Source organism: Convolutriloba macropyga, chromosome 2 (assembly GCF_964194025.1).
Source record: "Convolutriloba macropyga chromosome 2, txConMacr16.3, whole genome shotgun sequence".
Classification (NCBI taxonomy): Eukaryota; Metazoa; Xenacoelomorpha; order Acoela; family Convolutidae; genus Convolutriloba; species Convolutriloba macropyga.
The window spans coordinates 1,625,414-1,649,789 of record NC_134469.1 but is presented as its reverse complement, the minus strand read 5'-3'; the positions used below and the strand labels follow the sequence as shown (position 1 = coordinate 1,649,789).

Below are 24,376 nucleotides of genomic sequence, written 5' to 3'. Positions count from 1 at the left end.
AAATCGCAAAAAAAGTTTTACAAAAAAAATGCTAAAATTCGTTATGTTAAAATCTTGCCAGACATTCGATTACATCTAGAAATTATACAGTAGCCTATTTTTAAACCCTGGAGGAGGTTCCTGGGCTCTTGAGGCTGAAAAAGCCTGAAAAACGACAAATTTTCAAAAAAAACTTGAAAGGTAAGTTTCATTAAAAAAAATTGCTAAAACTTGTCACATGAAAAAGTTGAACTATTCCATGGCCAATAAAAATTTATCAGTAAATTATTATCAACCCCCTTAGGATGTTTTCTGGCCCCTGGGTCTGGAAAGACTTGAACAAAATTGAACGTTTTGTCTAAAAAAATGCCAAAATTCGTCATGTTAAAATGTTGAAACCATTCCATTACCACTAGAAACCATGCAGTAACCTATTATTAAAACCTAGAGGAGGTTCCTTGACACCTAGGGCTGATAGAGATCATAAAATGTCAAAAATTTTTAAAAAGCTTGAAAAATATTGCAAAATAATATAAATTTGCGCGTTGTTAGCGAGCGGTTGGTCGTCAGTAGCTAGAAACGGGGGGGGGGGGGGGGGTGGCACTGTGGGGTGGGGGGTGGGGGGGGGGGGAGGGTAACAGCGCGGGGGGGCAATAAATGGGATTCAACAGTGGAGGGGTCTTCAACCTCTAGGAACCGCCCTTCACACCATAAGTACAAGTCTCCAAAACAGTTTGAGCTGAAACAGAGCTGAAAGGCTCTAAGAGCACTTAATGCCCGCTGGACGCTATCTGTTTATCCCTTTTTTGACGGCGAAAAGTCAAAAGCGTTCGACAAAAAATCGGTCAAGCGAAAAATCGCATGAAAAAAACCGACAGGACTAATATAATTGCTACAAACTTCGTTTGAGAGCAATTAAAAACAAAAAGCAAAAAGTCTCTTTCTGGCAAGCCTAAGATCATCACGGCTGTTACGCTCGCAATCGAGGGTGAGATCGAACTGCCGAAGGGCAGTTAAGCTCACATCAGGGCGCCTTTTAGTTAACTTTATGCACACCAAAAAATTCTCAGTTAATCGCTCAATTTTTAGCACGCAGTACCTCTAAAGTATTCGTGGACACATGTGAACAAACGTGAAAAGATAAATAAAACGCGCACTTCGACCTCTTGCGAAAAACCGTACAATTATCACTGAGACTCGTGGTGTTTTCTTACAAACAGAAAAATTGGAAGCAAATACTCGGGAGCGTTTAATTCGTGAAAAAGCACAGACCAATCATTGCATCAATTGCTTATTTAAAGTTTTGAGCAAACAAAACCAAACGAACCTTAGTCATAGCGTGTATATCAATTCCCGCATCAATCAGTAGCTGTGCAATGTGTAAGTGGCCCTCTTTGGCTGCCAAATGGAGAGCATTGAGGCCACTAGAATTGCAGACTTCCACGTGTACTCCGTGATGGGCAAACTGCTGCAACAGAGCCACCATTTCCTCCTGACGCCCATTGCGTGCTGCTCTGAGGTACTTGGTCACAGGGTCTATCTGTGGCTGAAACAAAAACAACTATTCCCAACATCCAAATTTTTAAAGGAAAATTGGGAACAAATAAGCGAACAAAGCGCCTAAATAAAAAATTTTTGGGTTAATAAATAATTAAAAGTACAACTTTTGAGTGGATGACGTGCCTTACAGATACATTTATCGAAAAATAATTTGATTTTAGCAATTCCGTCTCATTACTTTTCTCTTAGAACTTGTGTGATTTTCAAAGAATAATTATGATTCTATAAATTATATTGTGAATAAAATCATTTTGGAACTGAAATATATGAAAAATGCGTAGCCAAAAAATGTTCAGCCAAAATTCGTAATCACCTGCGGCGAAACAAATTTTTTTTCAGCAATCTTGGCGCTTTGTTTTTTGTTAAGTTAGGTTGTTAAGTAGTGATATTATTCAAAAGCCGCATTCCAATGATAATAGGGTTTACAATATACAACTTATGATAACATATAACTCTTTCATCATAACTGCATTCTTCCAAAAAACAAACTAAGCCACTGGCGAACTTGACCTCAGATGCTCGTTGAGTCTATCTTGTGCAAACATTTTTCATGTTCCAAAGTCTTGTCAATTGATAAAATACTTTTAGCGCATTTAATTTATAACTTTGGCAGCATCCGTTGTTATGAGATGGTTTTCCCAAAGACTAAAAGTTAACGAACATTTTTATCTAGTTGCATTCCTTGTTGCTACAGCAACTATCTTTCACCGAAAGGCCCAAGTCATTTGTGTGTCTTCCCCATTTTTCGTTATAGCCCCAATAAAAATTTGCCCCCATGATAGTGTAAATTACATTAAATTCGGTCATTGATGGGGTGAGGGGTTGCTCTGTTTTGGGCCCAACAAGCATATGGGAGGGGGCTCTACTTATAAAGACCCGATTTTATCCGAGGTTAAAGCCAACTTTATTTTGGCATCCGATAGAAAACAGGGGTTCTATCGACAACACCTTGCAATACTAACTACCTCCTTAAATATGTGCTGTTGATGACGTTGATTATGTTGTGTTAGATGATGCTGGTCTTGATACGAATGATATGCATTCCGATTATGCTGTTGCTGTTGAGATTGGTAATGTTGTTGTTGTTGTTGGTTTTGAATTTTAAGCCTCCGCCTCCTCTCTTCTTTTTCATTCATATAATTTGGGAGATAAATGGACGCTTTCTCTTCCAAACTCATTGGCTCATGTCTATTACAGCATTGACTACTGCATGTATGCAAGTTTGAGGGATTGTGAGCATGATAAAGCTGTTGACCATGATTGTTAGAACAACCAAACTCGCGTGCTGTTAGCTTGTTATTATCAAATTTACTAGGGTTAGTAGAAAACCTTCTGGGAAAACTTGAAACCGAGAAATGCCCATTGTTATAATGCAAGAATTTAGGCTGATCTGAGGAGCTGTTTGTGGCTCTTGGAAGCGTTGGAGGCAACGTTACCTCTGGATTATACCAGCGTCTACTGGATGCCATTACTGCCGATGACGGAGGCGCGGAATTTAAATACAGTTCTGGGAATGTCATACCGCACTGGTACTGACTACGAGAAGCATTGGTTCCTGTTAGATTCGATCTGCGATTTTGCTTTTTAGAACAAAGTCCAGTAAACGTCCGTATTAAATTTGACAGAAAGTTATCGTCGTCATTTTGAGGAGCATATGTATTATGACCATAATCGTTCTGTGCACCTTCTGCGCTCAGATATCCTATCATTGATTTAGGTCTAGCATTCACTGGATTCTGAGGTCGGACACCCATTGGCTTAGATCCAGTTTCTGGATCCAAAAATCTGTTTCTGTCAGTTTTGCTGGTTGTTAAGGGAGCACATTTAGGTTGAGTTCCAAAATTATCAGGAGCTGCTATTGGTGGGCTTCTAATATGATCAAAACTTTTGGCTTTTTCTCGATGAATTCTTTCATTTGACTTTCTCGTCTGCAGAAAACCGGACGTTCTCGGATCCCTTGAATCGTATCTATCATCAAAATGAAATTGTTGACTTCTGAATTGACTGTTCAAACTAGGAATATGAGTACCGAAGTAACTATCATACTCGTAGTTATCGAACAGAAGATTATTTCTGGAATGGTTCATCGCGTTTTGGTAAGAAGTTGTTCTAAATCTAGAAGACAGGCGATCCGAGAACGGTTCCTCATAACAAGACTTATCACTGACTTTTTCCAGTTTCTCAGTACTGGCACTGCGACCATCTGGCAAGAATTGGCACGGCACTCGACCTCTGTTCGAAGCATATTTTAGGGAGCTAGTTACTGTATCTAACGAACTTCTAAAATCCTCGCTAGAAACTAAGGGACAATATTCATCAGAGGGGACCTTTTTAATCATCGTATTACTTCGGCGGGGCTTCTTTGACTTCGGTTGCCTCTTTCCGACATCCGAATGCCGAGGTTGCAAATTAAATTCACGATGACGTGACCCGTCGTCTCGGCGATTATTCCGTTGCTCGCGGGTCCGGACAGTTCCTCGATACTGGTCATAGGGAACACGAGTTTTGACAGTGGTCGTGATCTCGTATACCAGTCCGGGAATCGGGTTCAGAATCTGTGTTCCAGGCACTTCGTCCGGGTCGTCAATAAAATCATAAGTGGGTACAATGTGTCGTTGCAATGTATGGAATCTCGGGAACTGTGTCAGGGTCAGATTTGCATTGTAGGGTTCTGTTTGCTGATATGTCTCATGACTAGCTGGTAAAGTCTGGGTTGCTTGATCATGGAAACTTGGGGTGATGGATCCAGTTATGACACTGAGTGGCAAAGCTGTATGATAACTGACATCATTTGTGACAGTAGCGGCATCAATTCTTGCAGATCCGAAATCTGATGAGGTGCTGTCAATAACTGAGTTCTCGTTTGAATTATGCTGTTGATAACTGCTTCCTCTGCTGTTACTACTGTAATGTTCATTGTTCGATAAGTATGGCACTGTAAAATTGTCGAGAGCAACGCTCGAAGTTGATGCCACATCGTAACATGATAGGTCAACTGTCGCAGTTCAAATGTTTGAAATTTATCAACAAAATCACTCAAATGTTTAAGAATTGCTTTATACTGATTGCTTAAAAACCTACAAAAGATTCGTTACTACTACAGATTTATGTTTAAGACAGAACAATAAATCCTACAGCTACTGATAACATAATTTGTGCCCTATTAAGCTTCAAAGTGTACGCGCAGAGTAAAGAGACCAACATACTTTGATAGCCTGGATTTTATTATACTTCCATTAAGGCGCAGACTATTCCAACCCTTAAGTGACCTACTTATAAACAAGTAAAGAACTCTATACAGCATAACATCAATGCTTGGAGACTATCACGTTTGACTTTCAAACATTTGAATAAGTTCAAACTGGCTATTACTTTTTCGATTAAGCGGCCGAGACAACGGCGGTGATATTGGCAAGAATGTTGACGAATGTGCGAGAGTCTGAACATGAAGTGGCAACGATGTCGGAATCGGAACCACTCTTCCATCGAATATTCTAGAATCGCTCAATGCTGGTCCATTAGTTGCGACATTTTTAGGAGAACTGTTTCTACAGTCGAGCAACGTTTTGCGACTCGATTCCCAATTGTGAAATCCTATTGGCTCGAAATCCGACTGAGGCGCAATAATCGCAGGGTTATCCGAGGGTAATTTACTGTTCTGTGTGGTGACAATAGCGCTGTAATAAAATTCAGACGTGAAATGACCTACAGAGTCTTTAGATTGAATATTTTGAGGGTAGACCGGGGGTATAGCTTGTAGCAAAGACTGGTAAAGCGGGGGGTTAAACTTGAAGGCTGATGTTGTTGAAGGACCAGTTTGTTGGTTCTGATCTGACGGTTGAAAATTTGGCGGCTCCGATTGAGTTGAGAAATTTTCAGAGCTAACGCTATAGTCGTTTGCAGTAGTGTCGTCTGGACGTGTTATATTGGAATTTGATAGGAACGGGTTGAAAGAAGAGGCAGGTACGCGCTGCTGCAGTGGGTGTGATATTTGGGGGTTAAAATAGGAAGAAGAGCAGTATGGGTATATAGAGGTACCAGTCCAGTTATGGCTGTTCTCTTTCAGTGATAAAGACGGGGGTGGTTGCGGTACAGCGGGGGGTGATTGGTGGTGTGTAGGTGGTAATAACGGTAGTTTATGTTGATCAGATGTGATTGCTTTTAACAGTCCTTGCCCGCCCCCTTGCTTCTGTATAAGGCCATTGCCACTGTAGTTACACCCGCCAATCACCCTACTAAAATCAGAAGCAGCAGAACTAGCGCACTGTATAGATGAAGAGGTTACACTCGCTGTGTTCTTCCCGTTAGATTCCCTATTTGCCCCACCGTAATTCTGCTCCGCAACTGGGGCAGCTTTTGCACTCTGCTCCGTGGCGCTACTATTAGCGATAGTACAGACTACGCCAGAATTATTTGTATTGGAGGTAGATGTATTAGTGGCAATAGTTGAACTAGAGCTACCAGGAAGGTTAGACAGCTCAAGCAATTCTTCTTCATTTGCAATTTGTCTCCTGGTAGTTAATCCAATCGTTTCTACCGCCCCATCTCCCCCTCTATTTACCCTACCCCTTTCTGTATCAACTCCCCCTCCGTTTCCCCCCGCGCCCTGTTCTTGTCTTCTACCCAAGTAGTTAATTGCATTCGTTTCCTGCAATCCCCGCTGTGGCGTATTTGTGACTCTGTTGGAAAGGGCATTGCGGTCGTTATGGACGTTTTTAATGGCTTCCATCCCACATCCAATTTTCTTCTCTTCGTATTCTGATGAGATTGAGGACTCGTCTTTGCTATTGGTGGCAGTTGATATTGGTGGGGACACATTGCTACTCACACCTGTGAACACAATCAATGAAATGAAGGGCACTTAATGAACTAACAGACTGGATGAGTCAGTGTGTGGTACATAAAGATTCAACAATTGTTTTCATTCGTCGACGTGAAAGGGGAACCAAGATTAGATAACTTTTAAAAAGAAAGAAAGGAAGCGTCAAAAGAAGGCAATAGTTTTGGAGCGACCATTAAATTCTTCGAAAATATAAATAGACCGACAGGCCCAACGTATAGCGCAAAATTTTGTTTGAGAGCAAGTAAGCAAAGCATGAATATTAAATCAAAATTTTTGGAAAAATTGAGAAGCTGTGCATATAGTGACTTTTTGGGCAAACATCGAAAAACCTAAGACTACAATGGAGATTAAAAATCGATACTTATAATATCGCCACTAGTCACTGGCTGTTAAAAGCAGGTACCAGATAATTCAAATGCAGTCATACCACAAACTTCGTTGATCACTAAAGAAAACAAGACAAACAAAACGAAGTTTCTGTAAAATTTTGAAAACCGCTTGAAAATTCCTTTACTAATGAATTAATTTGGCTTAAGAAGAATGACACTTGACTAAAGACCACAGTTAGCAGAGCTGGGGAATAATTTTTAATTCCAAAATGAAAAAAAAAATCCTCAAAAATTGACAAAACAAGAGAACAAAATTGCCAAAATTTACCATAAATTTGAATAATTTGATTTTGATGTCGTAAAATCAATTACTAATAAAAAGCGTTCAAAAGAAAAAAATTGAAAACTACAACTCACCTTGTTTGATTTCTAAATGCAGAGCAGAAACAATCAAAATTCTGACCAACACAAATTTTCAAAGCTCAGCAGTCTGCTCAAAATTTTTGCGGTTCAATTGAAAAATATAGCCAGCAGGTTGTCGCGAATTAGCTGCGCCACTGACCTACATTGAGATTGAAACAGAAAGCGAAATAAAGGAAAAACTGACAGCCCAATTTGAGTCAGACGTGTTCTATTTTCACTGCAATTTCATTAGATTCAAAAACGATGGCGAATTTAGCCTCCAAATTGATGGACAAGCGAAATATTAATACTAATTAGAAGTATACTCTAAGGAACTTTGACATTTAATTCATTAGGTCTTTAAACATTAAGTCGTAGCGCCGATGCTTTATTGGTTAATCACGCTTCTTCTGATTTCGCTTTTTGGCATAGAACTTAGTCAAGTAATACTGCTGAATCAATTTTAAATTCTATTCAGCTGAAACTGTGAGTCAAACGTTAAAGCCGTGAAGTGAATTATGTAAAACGAAAAACTCGATCGAAAGGTGAAAGCTGAACAAAACTCAAAGAATATTCCTTGACTAAAAAAGACATAAATGGCAAGGAATTGATTCGCAGAAATATTTTAAAAAACCAGCCGATCAAAAAACTTGAACAAACAATAAACAAGTCAAATTACGAAACTTGAACAAAAATCAAAATAAAAAAGCGAATTTTTGTTCAACCACCACCATTGTTTGTCACTCAACTTTAAAACAAGTACTCCCTCTTTCGCTCTACTTCCTGTTCGGTGTGACCAAATCACTACTCCAATTTGACATCAAAAATTTATGAAATCTGTGAACTGATCTACAAACAATAGCACAACAATGAATTCAAATTCTTTGAATTACAGGATGTCGCCTAAATAACCTTTGATGGGCTTAAGGACGCTATTAACCATAGTCAGTTTACGTCAAAGCTTTAAAAAAAATACGCATAAAAATTAAATGAGCTTTCAACAATACCAGGAGAAAACAGATTTCTCAAGGGCCTTCTAGCGTTTGACAGTGGAAAGTAGTTTCACTTTGAGTAAAAAAATTGTATTCAAAAAGATGGGGTAAAATTACGAAGTAAAAAATTAATAGTGGCCGACTCTCAAAACACCAGGTAGAATGCCGGAATATAGCCATTTTTGATTCCCATAACTCCTATTGGGATTAAAACAACAACAAATAAGAAATGCGCGCAATTTAGGCATATCACTGTTTCTGAAAGAGATGATAAAAGGATTTGTATCATTAGCATTCAGCAATAGACCTGGTAGCTAAAACAGGTTAGAAAAATGTTAAAACATTTAATTTTAAAAACAAAGCCGGCAGATTTCCGGAAAATAGCCGCGATAGACGCTTGTGGCCTTCAATGGAATTGAAACAACTAAAGAAATATGATAGACAGATTGACCATCAGAACTTTAAAAGACCACCAGACTTTTTGGGTTAGATTCGGGCTGCCATTTTTATGAAACACATACGCTGTATAAGGAAAAAGCAACAATAGAGCTTTTTCAAAATTAATATTCGAAATCAATAACTCAAGACAAATGCTCAAGAATTAGGGCATATACGTTTGGCACTACTTAGATGCACACTATCAATCTTTAACTAGAAAATGTTAATAAAATTGAAAGTTCATGAAGTGAGTTCAGAAGTTTTTTTTAGTGAGGTAGCAGAAGTAACTGAAACTGAAAAAGTAGAAGTCACTGGCATTGAAAAATTCTATGTTCGCAAGAAAAATCGATGAAGACGAATTAAAAAAACATAGCAAAACAAGTCCTGAAACAATTCAAAGAATTTTCATCGACTAAACAAAAAACTAACCTCGATTGGACAGTAAATGGATTGGGAACAATTTAGAAAATGCGATACAAAAATGAAAAACGGTAAAAATCAAAATCAAATTGCCGCATGTGCACAAAATAATGACAGTCGAGAAAGCGAAGTTTTATTCGCACACCATTTTTTTGCTCTACTTTAAAATTCAGTGACAAAATTAACACCAAAAAATCACTCGCTTTTTCGCTCCACTTCCTGTTTCGGCATGACCAAAACCTCTACTCCAATTTGACTTCAAAAATCATGAAAATGTGTGAACAGATCTTCAAAAAAACACAGCGCCCCAATACAATTCAAATTCTTTACGAAAAATCAGTCGTTCAAAAAATGGAAATCAAAAACACCGACAGCTCTCGAGCTGCTGTCTGACACTCAATTCTATTGTAATCTCTAATCAATTCAGCTACGGGGCTTCAGATGACGTTATTTGAGGTAATTATAGACCACTAAGATTTTGAAAATATGAAAAACAAATTGGCATTTGGCCCATATTTCATTTGACTTCAATTTGCAGCTCTAAACAAAGCAGTGACTAAACAAACCAGTCAAAAAACTTGAATTCGTGCTACTGCCTTCGCAGGTTCAGAGCTGTTATTAGCGTTTAAGGAACATAAATGTCAGTTTTTGCTGTTCATTTTGCCCAAAATCATAGAATCTTTATTTTAAACAATTTTATCACGTGTTAGAAGCTTTCTTGTTTGCAAAATTATCAAAATTGGTAAACTTTTCTCGTAGATAGAAATGCGCCAAAACCATTGCCAAACATATCCGACTAGCGTCGGGCGAACTGCTCTCAAACGATCGGCGAGCAGGTAGTAGCCAACTGGGTCTTAGGGATGTTAGCATTATGGATGGCTGGTGAGCTCAGTTGGGTGGGGGTCAAGCGAGTGAAATTGTCTCCTCAAAATTGTTAGGGGTCTGAGAGGGTGCAACTACTGTGAAAGTGGAACAGCACTGGATTCGATCCAGCATCTCTTACTTGCAAGCCTAGTGTGCTACCTATTTACAACTACTGGTCTCAAGCTCTCAAACTTGGGCATCCCCTATAACCCGTTCTCACCTTCTTTCTTGTTCCTCAAGGCATCATTTCTCATTGTCAAGCTTATCTTATGCACAATTTACATTAGGTTGCTCTCTCTCTCTCTCTCAACCTTCTAACAAACAGTTACGGTGAATTGGCTAGTAAGCCGAAAAGCTGAGAAAACTTAATGCCCTCTGGTCGCCACCTGTTTAAACCGTTTTTGAGGACGAAAAAATCAGTCAAGCGATAAATCCCGTAAAAGAAGAGCACAGGATTCATATATACGTCAAAAGTAAGTTGGCACCCTCTAGTTTCACGAAGTAAAAGTTCAATTTCTGATGCAATTTTGATCCATCTTGTTGCCAAACTTTTTTATAATACCTGACGCCAGTGGTCCCGAAAAAATCAGTCAAGCGATAAATCCCGTAAAAGAAGAGCACAGGATTCATATATACGTCAAAAGTAAGTTGGCACCCTCTAGTTTCACGAAGTAAAAGTTCAAGTTTGGATGCAATTTTGATCCATCCAGACTTTTTTAAAATACTTCACGCCAGTGTTCCTGTCTACCTGTGAAAATCGGAAAATACGTAACGGTTAGTCAACAGATACCCAATGTAGAGCAGATCAACTTCATCCAAGTCAAAATTTCAAAACATGAACGACAAACTGCTTTTAAACAAGTGCCGTTGGGTTGGCGTTGGTAGCAGTTAGTGTAAATTTAGTAAGTCTAGCCACAGTGGGTGAGTAGGGAAGGGGAGGGGGGAGGGACTGCGAGTCTAAACCTCCAAATCTTGCAAAAATTCCATTAACACCGTAAATTAATACCATTTCCACAGCTTCGGTGCACTTACCGTACACTTAGAGATTGGTAAATCTTTAAAAATAATTTCACAGCCACTTAATGCCTTCAGGTGTTTCCATTTTATCTCTTGTTTCTCGTCGAGAACTTAAATCTGTTGTGCACAAAGCGATCAAGCGAGCAATTAAATAAGACCAACAAGAACCCAATAATTGCTCCAAATCTAGTTAACGAGCAATTTAAAATATTTCACACAAAGCTGATAGTGCCCTTTGGCCAACGAAACCCACTTTAGCGTTAAAAAACTACCTATTTCAAAAAGAGCGTTTAAAGTAAAAATCTATTCATCTAAATTCAAAATTGATACATTTGAGTTCTTTCACAAATCTTAAAGTTCGCAAAAAAATTCTGCAAAATCGGACAAATTGATGTCAAATACAAACTATATTTTTTCAATTGATCACGTTTCAGCCTCATTGTCAAGAAGTATCTATCGGAGACAAAAAAAACATACAATTCCGAGTTTTCCATATAATAAATAGTCCTTCAATGAATCGAAAACGAAGTCAGTTAATATTGAAACACTACGCCTACTACGGTTCCGTCAATTTGATACTTTTTAAAACTCATTTATATTAGTCAACGAAAAACGGAGCGCAAACAGAGAATCATAAACTCAGCACAGATGAAAAATTATAGAATAAACACGACTGTTTCTAACCTGAATCGGATCCTCCTGTTCCCGTCTGACAAGATGAAGTTGTCGCATCCTGATGTGACGAGGAGCTGAGTGAAATTGACAGAGGTTCCGCCGAAGTCGAACTATTGTTCAAATCCACTCCAACATCCCCAGAACCTTCCGGGTGATCAAGCGATTCGTAGATACCAGCGGATGCCGATTGCTCGCCTTCGTTATTACTCGAAATTAGTCTGGACTTACTAACGGCGTCCGCTAATTTCGGTGCTTTCACATAATGTTCGGTATTTGAGTTACCCTTGCGGTAGAAACTCATTTTCGAATTTGATAAGCTTGTCTGTAAGTCTTTGTGTCGTTTTGTTAATAAGTGTTTGTCTAAGTTCAAATTGAATAGTCTCGGTACAGAATTATGCAAGACAGCTGAGTTTATCTCTTCGGAATCTGTGCTTTGTTTTCTCTTTTTCTCTTCTAAGTCAATAATGGCCCGTTTTCCACGATAAGTACTGTTGTTAGTAGAATTCGAAGCAGTGCAGAATTCGTTCAAACTGCAACCATATAACGCGTTAGATCTTGCTGCTTCCTTTCTAAGCTTGTTTAATTGTGCTTTGGTTTCAATATCACCTCCGCTGTTTTCTAAATCCACTTTTAATGCTTTCGAATTTGAATTCGATCCAGAAAGTACTTTTGTCACGCTTTGTCCACATTTGCTAAATTCACTTTTTAATTGCTTTTGCTCTCGATCGCCAACTTGAATGTTCTCCGTTTGATTTCCATAAATGTTTACAGAATTTCCCGTACAATGACTAGCAACACTAACATCTGCAGTTAATGGTTTCAATGGTATTTTCGGAGGTAACGGCGGCGGCCCTTTTTCAGTTTCAGTTTGCGTTGTTAAATTTTTGTTAATATCTTCAGAATCGATATTGAAAATTGAACTTTCACGCGCTGTGCGCAGACGATGGGATCGATTTTGCAGTATTTGTTTTGCACAATCGAGACCTGAGCAGTAAAATTCAGCACAAATATTTGATCTGTTTAAAATATCGCGGCCACTACTGTTTGCATTCTCGCTTTCATCGATAATATCAGACCTCAAACTGTTACGAGCTGCGTTTAATTTATTTCCATTCAATGCTACCGGTCTGTTTCCATTATTACAGCTACTTTTCACCACTAATTCTCTTCCTGAAGAAATTTCTGGCGAATTGTTGCTCCTAGCTGGTATCCTTGGTTTTGGATTATTTCGAACTGGAGCATTAAATCCTGTGCAGGTTTCGTGGCGTCTGTTTCTTCCAAAGGCGATATTTTTCTGTTTCGACAAAGTTTGAGGGCACACACTTTTGCACAGGTGTTTGTCGTTGATAACGGCAACATTTTTGCGGCTACTTTTTCCACTTTCTTTAACTGTCGCTGTTTTGAAGTTTACCTTTGCCGACTGAGCGTTGCTACAGTTTGGTGCTTTTCTTTTGGTCAAAATTTCTGGACGGTTGGTTTTAGCAGAGCTCAAATTGTAATTTGAATCCGGTTTTGCTGAATTCGCTTTTGGTTTTGTAATTTGGTCTGGCTTGAATTCTGGTGGTATTGTAGCATTGATAGTTGCAGTTGTGTTATGACCAGCAATAGTGGCTGTTTTTCGCATGAGTTGGTGGATATTGGTTGTATTATTTTCAGTTAAAACGCTGCTTTTAAATTCGGTTCCAGGCGACATTTTTAGCTTGGACTTTCTTCACTTTAACATACATGTATCGTCGCTCTAGATAGCTAGATAGATCGCCAAATAAATACTAACTGTTCCACTTAATAATGGCGTACATTTATAAATCTTTCAAACCATTCAATAGGACCAATGTAATGGTCGTTGGCATGGAACAATACAGCGACTCCTCTTTTCCAAGGAGTAAATGTGGAATATGGTCTCATAGACCGCTTGAATAACTCGAGCTTCGACTTCAAATGTTTGAGAGTTATACACAACTCTTATAAAAAGTATTCAGCCAATCAGATTCGCTCAAACTTCGCATTAAAACTATATAGTAAAGTTGGTTGAGTAGTGTAACAGTAACTGCTCCAATTTTGATACGGATCCGCAACGAATCTATGGAAAAAAAGCTCAACGAAACGACCGTATCTAACCTTCAAACATGATATGCCAGACAATAAGTCTAAGCTTGCCTTGTAAAACGGTCGTTGCCACGCTTGAACGCCTTCAAATTTGAGTAAAAACTTGTAGCTTCTAACAGGACAAGTTAAGAAACTTCGAATTAGATCTTCGGTTCAATTTTGACACGCAAACTCGGTTTTTATCACTTTCTTAAGCCGTTCAGGAAACAACACTAAAAGTAGGAACTCTTTAAATAAATGTCACGAATTCTTATCTTGTAATGACAACTTATAATTATATGGTAAGCCAATATAGTTAAAGGTAACCGATATTGAGATATAGATTTTTATGAACTGAAATGAACTTTGAAGCCCCCTTTTTGGGTTCGCAAAGGGCTTTAATGACCTGCTGATATTTTAAACCCGCAAATTTGGGTCCAGGAAAATTTAAAGCCAGACAGCTCAGTACGGTTCCATGACCAGAGCGTTTGCAGTAAGTCAGAAAAACTGCTGCGGTATTTAAGCAAATTCTAAACAAGTTATTAATGTTGTTTAAGGCTGAAGGCTAATTCACAAAGGAAGTCTGCAAAGCCTAACAAAAGCCTCAAAATTGACTTCGTCTTTGTTGAACACACACTTGGAAGGACAACTTAAATTAACAAAGTTTCAGGGCCTCGGGTCAACTAAGTTCGATTGTGATCATTTTTTTAAAAAAAAAATCCACAAAAACAATGCAAAATATGACAGAAATTAAGGAGAAACTTCTTAAAAAAACTACTTCATGTTTGACTAAAATGATCAAAGGAAGCAAAAATTCGACAATTGCGTAATTTTTACAGACCAACTTGAAGAAAAAGCGAAAAAAAATTAGCAGCTTTTAAACTTTACAACTATTGCTAGCGAACAAAATTTTAATAAATTTACTTGTGCTTAAACTCTAGATCTGCTGCGGCAAACAAATGCACAGAAGAACAGACCATTAATGAATTACAGAAAAGTAGAAAAAGAGTCAATTTATTATGAACGTGCAATGGTAGCATTGCACATTCATAACAAAATATTTTCTTTGAACGGAAATTGTTATTTTGGCCAAAAATTTGCGTCGCTGATATTGGCAACAAAATTTTAAAAATTAAATGAAATTCTTTTAATTGTTGATCACTTTTGGCCAAAACAACTTAGATTAAGGAATGAGGAACGACAAAATTTGCAGGAGCGAAAAAAGTGCAATTTGTGAAACTAGAATAAAAAGTGAGAAAATTCAACAAAAGCTCCATCAATTAACCTTATCAGAAAAAAATGCGGAACAAATTATGGAAAAGGGGGTGAAAACAACAGACATTTGCCAAGTAAACAATAGCAAACAAATGCACTTTTCCTAATTGCAATTATGAGTCACACCTTTTCCCATTTCATTTCCTATTCCATACCTCAATGAAGACACAAAGCTCTTGTGTCAATTTATGTTCAGGTGTCTCTTGGCAAATTGATTAATCAGAGATGAACTTCAAATTTGCATTTTAATCTGACAGGCAGTTAAGACACACAGTCGCAGATAAGAGAAAGAATTGCACGCTACACGAAAAGAGGTCAAGTTTGAAAAACTGGTAAATTAAAATGAGCTCGTTAACCTTTTTATTAACCTTTTTTTCTCTATAATAACTCAAGAAATTCGCAAAAGGCAAAACAGTTCCCCAATATTTAAAAGAATGAAAAAAATCTTTAAAAAATGAAATGAGTGCAATGAGCGCATTAACAATTTCTGTAAAGCAATTTTCTATTACAAAAGAAATGCGATTAAAAAGCTAAATAAGATATTTAGAAGTGTAAAATTGAGTTTGCAACATAAAATTAATTTCGGGGCAGCCATAATTGAGAAGCCCAGTCACAATTATTTCATAGCAAAAAACTTCAAGAGGTAGCAAAATGCAGAAGACCATATATATGAAGAAGAGTGACAAATTCAATATTGCAAAATTTTGTTGTACTAAAATCTGCAAAAATTTAAACAAATCAATTCAAAATTGAGATGAAAAGAATTCTAATATGAGCGAGAATAAGATGAAAGAATGAATGAATCAGTTTAATAACATATACCCGTTGTGAAAATAACAAAAATGCCAGATTTAAAGTGAGATAACAGACACAGTGGGTAGTTATCTTGGGGTGCAATGCACTTTACTAAATAGCCCAAATTACAGGCTTATCACACCACACGCAACGCGCTAATGACCACAGCTACGCTCTAGTGCACAGGTATGCAGTAATAATGGTAACATTGCACATAATACAATAGATATTTTTCTTTTAAAAAGGTTCTTTTAGCCAAGAATTTGTGTTGCCGAAATTAGCAAAGAACATTTTAAAATTTAACAAAAATTCTTTCACTTATTGATCACATTTTGTCAAAAAAGAGCTTAGATTAAAAATGAGAAATGACAACATTAAAAAGTGCGATTTGTGATATCCGGGTAGATAGAAACGTCTATTCAACATCAGATCAAAATTGTTCACGCTTGAGTATAAGCCTAAAAAAACAAGTGATCAATCTCATATGCTGGCAATTTATAAATCCGACATCATTTTTTCTTGAAATTAGAACAACCTACGTTTCGGTTTCAAAATAATCTAAAAAATATCCTGCTACTTTTCTGTCTATGAGTTTTATTTAAATAGCAGCTAACTTTAATTACTAGATGCTGTCTATAAAATATTCTGATCGCTTTTTACTCGTGCGTGACATTGACATGCACGAACGCAGACCAGTTATGATCGATTGAAGCAAAATTTCTCCTATCTGCACATTCGTTTCAACAAAACACCTTTTTCGCCCTTAATGAATACCTCACACAATGACAACTGGATAGTACTCAATTTGGTTAGTACTTACACAACACAACTTTAAAACACAACACAACTTTAAAAAAAGTGTAAAATTTTCACAATCTGTTCATAACTTGAAAAAAGGTGTGTAATAATATTCTCAATCTGTTAAATTCATAACTTTCCAGTCTAACTTTTCTCTCTTTTTATGACTAAACAAGTCTTCATTCTCAATTACTACCTGTCAATTTACAATTGATTGACGTGAGCTGTGAGACTTCAAGTTCAACTCAGTTCAATTCTCAGTGGGAACTTTTTTGTTCTTTTTAGTGACAGATTGACAGTAAATTTGCAACAAAAATTGAAAAAAATGTTAAATCTGATCGTATTAAAGACTTCAGTATGTAATATCAACAAAGGAAAAGAAAATTGAAATATTGCTCCAATGTCAATGTTGGGAAAAAATGGTTAGTAATGAGTCATAAGTAATGGAAAATTTTCCAATCTGGGAAAATATTAATGGCTCTTCAGTTTTATAACAGGATATGTAACTAGGTGATAATCTACACTTGAACTATTAACTGCCCCCAAATGAGCAAAACAAAATGAAAAACTGAAGTGAAAAAACAACCAATTTTATTTATTCGCCAGAGTAGTTTTTTAAAATTCAAATAACTTTGATTATTTTATCTTAGCAAACTGTAAAATCCCAAAGAGTGAAATAGAACCCAATTTAACAACTGGTTGAGAAAACCCAATAATAAACTCAATTACAAAAGAACAAATCTTTTCTCAAGTAAAGGATAAACTAGATAATCTTGTAATAGAAACTAAAAAAGGGACATACGGTTGACCTAAATTGACATTTGCTTCAAAAAGTTTATTCAATAACGTACAACCGATACCCAAAATTGTACCATAATGAGATAACATTACAATATACATCCCAAAAGAATTCAATGTATAGTTGAAAAGTCAGTTGGGGAAACTCCCCGTTGTTTTAAACAATACATTGTAACCAAGGATGGAGTTTAAACCAAATTTTGATGTAATTAAATTTCGTATTCAACGATTCTCGAGAGGTTTCTCAAACTGGTGTCACCTTTCAGCCTCAGAGTAACTACAGTGACCTTATAAACTGTTCAGCTATAATCCATCGTAGTTAAAAAAACTAACATTGTTCTTTACATCTCATTATTTTTTCTTCAATCTTAAATGTTTGCATGGAAAATATTAATGGAACGCTCATAGGTTTAATCGGAAAAATTACATAAAAAGTAATCTATAGTGGATACCAAACACCAAACAACTGATTTTTGAGTAAATATGGCTAAGACAAGTTCAGTGGCTTCAAATTCTTTTTAAAAAATTCAAGATAGTCGGGTCTTCAACTTACAAGTGCAATTATATAGTCTACAAGTTACTCAATTTCAAGAGCATCACAAATTCATTTCATCATCATGAAACATTGGGAGAGAAATTGATTTAATGTGAAACAACAAAGAATTCACTCAAATTGGATAACAAGTCATTTTAAATTAGAAAACCATAAATAGTAACAAAAAATGCACCCCATCAGGTAAATTAAAAGCAATAAGATTGTATTTCAAAAATAAGCCTCAAGCTATCAAATGCTGCAGTTATTAATTATACTTCTAAAACACAACGGCATGTTTCCTCTGGTTATTCGTGGCTGTTTCTCCCTCAGTGAAAAGAGCACAAAATTGTTCTAGTAAATGGTTAAAAAACGGTGTCCGGACAAAACAATCTCAGACAATATAGCCATATATTGCAAAATAGTCCCGACAAAGGAATCCCGAAAACTGAGAAAACAGCACCAAACAATTTAAAAATAGTGACACAACGCATTAATTTTAAAATGTTAATCTGACAATAAAGCTATTCTAAAGCAGTTTATCAAAGCATTTAGAGTGGACGCAAAACTAGTTGTCAAACAATAATACATCTTACCCTGAACTTAGTTCAAAAAATCCGAATTACTTAAACGCTAATGTCGCTCATCAACTCGTGTTTTAATTTCCATTTTCTTACAGACTCCGCATTCTAACTCGTTCTCCGCATTCTAACTCCTTTCCTGTATTTCAAAACTTACGATCTGAGTATAACCCCATTTTTATGTTTGCAATTTTTTTTCAACCCACTCACACTCGAACCAGCGACCTCCGAATCTGAGTTTCAGAGCACTACCCACTAAGCTACTGTGCTCTTTTTGATCTAAAGGTCGCATTCACTAGGACAATTTTGTCTGTTTTGCGACTTTTTATTTGGGACTAATTTAAAATTTAAGACTATTTTGTGTGTTCACCTTCAAAAAACGTACCCGACAAAGCAGCTGATACTTCGTTAAAGAGCCGAACAATATTTCAAATGAACAATAAAGTTCGTGAGAAAATTATTGTCACCTCGGATACAATAAAAACTCAAACATCGAGTCAAAATTTTAGCAACAAAGCCATTTTTGACTGAGCAAAGACTAGATACTTGATAGAAAAATGCAGACCACCCAGTCTGCAGTTTTCTACCAAGTTGCAATTGTCCATCAAATTTCTCTAGCACGAAGTTTTTTCCATTGGCTATTCTTGTAGTTTTCCCACAACATTAGCAGATTTCTAGTTGCAGTTAAGTGGTTCAAAACAGACAATTAACATGAAAAAAGGTAATCCGCATAATACTAAGACAACAGCTGATATCTCGTATAAATACGGATTTATAATTCAAACAAAAGAAGGAAAGAGCTCTTGAGAACAATCATTAATAGGTAATTTGGGATATAACAAGTAGTACTTTATTGAGTAAAAAATTTCAAGCGAATCTTTAACAAAAAGTTTTGATGGAGCTTAGACTAGATACTTGATAGAAAAACTGTAGACTGTCTTATTGACTTTTGCTCAAAAAAACAAGAGATTACTCCTCCTTAAACAAATTTGTTGTCAAGCAAAAAAAGAACATAAACCGACTACTGTCCGAAGAATTGCTCTCGAACGACAGGCGAGGCAATTTAATTCAGGGGCTGTAGCCTAGATAAATTTTTCTTCATGGGTGCAAAAATAGTTAATAACGCCAGGATTCGGACCATGGACCTCCCGATCCCTCGACAGAAGCACTGCCCACTCGGCTATCGATGGCCTTTTTATTATGATAGAATCGATTTCATATTAGCAACATGCATTACTTAAGAGTGAGATCGCTCAAAAATGAAGAACGAAAGCGTGAAAAAGTCACTTGAGAAATCAAATAATGTTCTAGAAGAAAAGCGAAAAAACGGTCAAGCGAAAACCTTGCATTAAAAAAGACCAACACGTTTACAAAAATAAATTGCTACGACCTTCGTTCGAGAGCAATTAAAAATAAGTTTTGCAAAAATAAGAAATTGTTTTGCTTCGAGACTACAGTGGAGAGAAACAAGTCAACTAACTTAAAATTGCATTTACCTTCAGCACTTTTGAACACAGTAAGCAGAAACTAAACATACACAATTACACAAGGACCAGACTAATAACTTATGCAGAAAAGGAGGACTGTTCTATGAATTAAAGTTCCCCTCGATTCACAAAACCAAAGTTTAATCAGAAAATTGACAATAGGCAAAAGGTGCAATTCAACCAGCGCTGCTCTATCAAATACAATTCACAACAACCCTAACAATTGCAAGTGTCTGCCATCTTTTCTAATTGTCAACGAAAAAATCTTCGCGTGCGATTCCATTTAACTGATCTCTCGCCTTTCCACCTCGTAGTTAAAAAGACGACACTGAAGCATCACTAAAACATGGAAAAATAGAACTTTAACAAGAAGCGAAGCTTCTTTGCTCGCCAATAAGTGACAACTTTAAGCTTGGATTCAATACTTCTTAAAGCAAACAAGATTAAAATAATGAAGCTAATTTTGAAGGATTTTTCCATGACTTTCACGAATTAAATACAAAAAAAAAACACATTCAGAGTTACGGACATGGAAATACAGCAAAAATATAAACAATTTACTTAACCCTTTACAAATATGAGCCCAACAGTTTATTAAAAACACTAATTGGCTCTAAGAACTATCCAATATCAATTCCAAAGCTCTACATTTCTTAAAAGGCTCCATCATATAACTATTTCGCATGATGAACTGCATACAAAAACATCAACATCGGATGTATTGCGTTCGAACATCTCACCCTCGATTCTAATTTAACAAGCTTCTAATTTGGACTTTTAACAATAAATTACGGCCAATGGAGATCAGCTTATTACAATTATAAAGAGAAAAATTTAGATCGCGCAAAAGTCAAGAAATATGCGGCGAAATTCAGAAAGTCAAATCAGTCACACAAAAAGCAGAAAAGCATTTAAAAAGTAATTGCATCAAACATTGTTTGAGAGCAAATGAAATGATATTTACTAAATTTGTAAAACAAATAATTTTTGAAGCACTGAACACACCTCAACCAAGAATTTTTTCTTGTTTTGAGTTGGTTGATCAAGCGGACAGTTGCTGCCTGACATCTGATGCCTGTCCCAAAAAAACGATTATTCTCAATTAGTAAAACAAAAACGGGCAGCTGTTCATTTAATGAAACTAAACAGGAGCCTTTTGAGCTGTTGAAGCTAGTTTCAGACCTGAACTATATGACGAAGTGAGACTATTTTGCTTCAATGATGGGGGTTCAAAACCCACTTTGGGCGTTCTATACACGAACTGCAAATTTCTTAAAAAAAACTATTTTTGATCAATCCATTAACGAGTAACATATTCCATATCATTGCCAGCTATTGTTAATATTCAATTGCCCCAAGTTTGAAAGCTCTAATATTTACAGTTTCAAGTGTCTAACGAAACAACACGAAACTTGACAACTTGAAGTCAATTTTTGATGGACGTTAACAATTCGTGTGAAGGTGTAAAACATGAAAACGTAGCATTTGTCTCATTCCAAACCCTGCTGTTTCCTGAATTTCTTTAGGCTATGGCTGTAATTCGATTAGAGAAAGCGCCAATACGTAGTGTCCTGTCTCTCAATTTGGGTAACAAGGACGGTAAAGCCAATTTTCTTGAATTAAACTCACACGTTCAAAATTTGTATCCAATTGACAATAATTACTTTCAAAAGGAGAAAAGAACAAATTTGTAACACTACTAAGGATAATACGTGTGGATAATATCACTGAAATGTAGTTCAGATATTTCAAAATGACCCAAATTAATTCCAAAAACTAGGAAAAGCGAACTGCGTTTCGATTTATTCACGTGTTTCTAGACTGTATATTCACAGTAACAAAAGAACGATTCAAATCACTGCTAAAGCTGGGAAAAACAAAGAATGTGGGAAGCAAATCCACGGCCAGGAAATTCAGATGAAAAACCCAAAATGGGACATAAAAAGGAAAACAGAACTGATTAAAACAAGCTGAAAAGAAGAGGCTCTCAATAAAATGAAAATTGAACTAAAAACGGATGAACAAGAATTCCGTGTCAGTGCAACAAGCAGTACCACCCCACGCTGATGAGAAATATGGGCAAAAAGTGAGGATAATATATTTTATGGGTAAAAACAAAAAGCAATATAGTGAAAACGGACAGGAAGGAAATATAGACTTAGGGGTGAAAATGTCTACTCATACTCTTGCTACAATTTTTAATTCCCTTCTTTCCTTTTTGTTTCTTTTCCTGGTATCTATTCACCCCTTTCCCCCATTCAATATTTGTTCACATGTAAACCATAATGACCTATAGAGGCGTATATGTATGTAGTGATACATGTACTAACACGAACCAATTGCAGTTCAATTGGGTTATGACTAATCACAAATCACTGCAGGTAAACAGCTCCTTTAAAAACACGATTCAAATCTAATTAGCTCACTATTGACCCTATCTATTTCGGTTTTTTGTCAGGATAAATTACAAAAATACAGACTTGGGCTTAAAATGTATGATTGGTACAACTTGCTTAAGGCTAATGAGGTTGAATACATAGCTGATGTTATTTGTTTGTTCTATTTTGTCACCTTTATTCAACTACAATGCTAAGTTTGCAAGGACTCAGCAACACGACAGCAATACACATTTAAAGAACTCTTAATGTTTAACAAAGCACGAAGACTCCGGAATCGAGTCGAAAGAAAATTTGACTTGAATTTCAACTGATTAAAAGAAAAAAAGAAAAACATTGTTAATTCCTTTGAGTATGAACTATAAAATACAGAACATAGTTTAAAGGCAATGTAGTGTTAAGAAGTATAAATGAAACAAACGTCACATATTGTGAAAGTTTAAAATTGTATTAAATTTACAATGTGCTAAAATATTGACAAATTAAGAGAGATGAATTATAATTGAGAAAATTTTTTTTTAAAAATGCTAATTCTACAATTAACATTTTCGAGAAAAGAGAATATTTTTAAAAATGCTAATCCTCCAATTAACATTTCATAGAAGAATAAAAGACGCCCTAAAACTAAATCAAATTAAGATTGAACTTGAAAGATTTGAGATTAGAATTCAATTCAGAAACCATTGGGTCTTTTAGAAACTCATTCCAGAAATGATTTTTTTATTGTAGTTTTGAGAGCCCGCTTTTTAGGGATATTCCGCCTCAAGGTGAGAGGCAAATCGTTATACCAGTCGATTGCTTTTTTTGAAAAACAGTTATGCATTATATTTGTTTTTTGGTTTGCCCCAAATGACAGCTTGTTTGTACGATCATTCATTTTAGCACATAGGGTGGCTAACTTGAGTTCATCGAAAGCTGGTAGATCTGCTTTTAGAAGCTTTATAAAATATATAATAACCCGATATTTTATGAGGTATTCTACTGGTAAGATTTTGTGTTTAATCTTGAGATCAGTGGTCCTGTCAAATTTGCTTCTATTGAAACATGCCTTTATTCCCCAGTTCAATTGTTTATTTAGAGTAACTCGAAGTGATTTTTTAAGACCTGAGAACAGAACAATTGGGTAATACAGATGACTTAAAACAAGAGCGTTCAGTAAAGCAGATCTAGTTTTTTCAGGAAATATATTTTTGATGGAGTAAATGACCTTTATGCCAACAGCCATTTTTCTTAGTACATTTTTTATTTCTTCATCAAAAGAAAGATTACAGTCAATATGAACTCCCAAGTATTTCACAACTTTTTTCTCGAGAACTGTACATCCGTTAACAACTATTTCTTCGATTTTGTTTCTTTTAGGGGCTCCAAAAATAATGAATTCGGTTTTGCTTTCATTTACATTTAACTCATTTTTCCTGAAAAAGAGAATGAGTTTAGCAATACTTTTTTCAAGGTGTAACTTTGATTCAGAAATTGTTTTTCCACTGCAAAAGATAAAAGTATCATCAGCGTACTGGATTATATTAGAATTCACATCGGTATCATCTTTCATATCATTTACATATATGTTGAAAAGCAGTGGGCCTAGCACAGTACCTTGTGGTACTCCACGGTTAAGTGCTATCCAATTTGATTCATACTTCGAGAATTTGACTTTTTGCACATGATTTTCTAGATAAGATTTTAGAATTGTGTTTGCTTGTGCACTAAAACCTAAAAGTTTAGTTTTGTACAGAAGAGTAGGATGTGATATCGAATCAAAAGCTTTAGATAGGTCTAAAAAAGCTCCTGTGACGATGTTTTTTTTTATTGAGATCATATCTGATTTTTTCAGTGCAATATAAAAGAGCATCTGTAGTTGACACTTTTTTTCTGTATCCAAACTGTGTTGTTGCAAGCAACTTATTCTTCTCTAAATAAGCTAATATTTGATCTCGAAGAAGGATTTCGAAAATTTTAGCTAGAGCTCCAGTAAGCGAAATTGGTCGATAATTTATCGGATCTTCAGGATCATCTTTCTTGAAAAGAGGCAACACGTGGGCACGCTTAAGGTGGTCAGGAAAGCGTTGTTCAGTTAAGAATTGGTTAAACAAAAAACAGAGGTTCAGCT

At 36.2% G+C, this 24,376-nt stretch overlaps 2 protein-coding genes across 5 annotated transcripts in view; both read right to left on the bottom strand.

Moving 5' to 3' along the window:
• LOC142355590 (uncharacterized) overlaps positions 1–24,376 on the bottom strand; it is an 89,981-nt gene that overhangs the window by 55,638 nt on the left and 9,967 nt on the right. For 3 of the 4 annotated variants that reach the window (XM_075407725.1, XM_075407709.1, XM_075407718.1), the window contains one exon: positions 1,307–1,525. In XM_075407725.1, the coding sequence (XP_075263840.1) occupies positions 1,307–1,525 (219 nt within the window). Of the gene's footprint in view, positions 1–1,306; positions 1,526–2,504; positions 4,535–4,911; positions 6,140–24,376 lie in introns of those variants that run through there. The other variant, XM_075407703.1, reaches the window with a different exon arrangement.
• LOC142335041 (uncharacterized) lies at positions 3,883–22,753 on the bottom strand. The gene is made up of 5 exons (XM_075383367.1): positions 21,372–22,753; positions 11,529–13,837; positions 4,912–6,369; positions 3,959–4,534; positions 3,883–3,917 (listed from the first exon to the last, which is right to left on the bottom strand). Exons 2-5 carry the CDS (start codon positions 13,210–13,212, stop codon positions 3,883–3,885), a joined length of 3,753 nt encoding a protein of 1,250 aa, XP_075239482.1. The 5' UTR covers positions 13,213–13,837; positions 21,372–22,753.

What these genes read in the sequence shown, in the direction of transcription:
- LOC142335041 (XM_075383367.1), bottom strand. Translation starts at nt 13,212, where the DNA reads ATGTCGCCTGGAACCGAATTTAAAAGCAGCGTTTTAACTGAAAATAAT. An exon ending in AACAGGAGGATCCGATTCAG is followed by an intron (nt 6,370 to 11,528) that starts GTTAGAAACAGT and finishes TTGTGTTCACAG; the next exon opens with GTGTGAGTAGCAATGTGTCC. An exon ending in AGACGACGGGTCACGTCATC is followed by an intron (nt 3,918 to 3,958) that starts GTGAATTTAATT and finishes GATGTCGGAAAG; the next exon opens with AGGCAACCGAAGTCAAAGAA.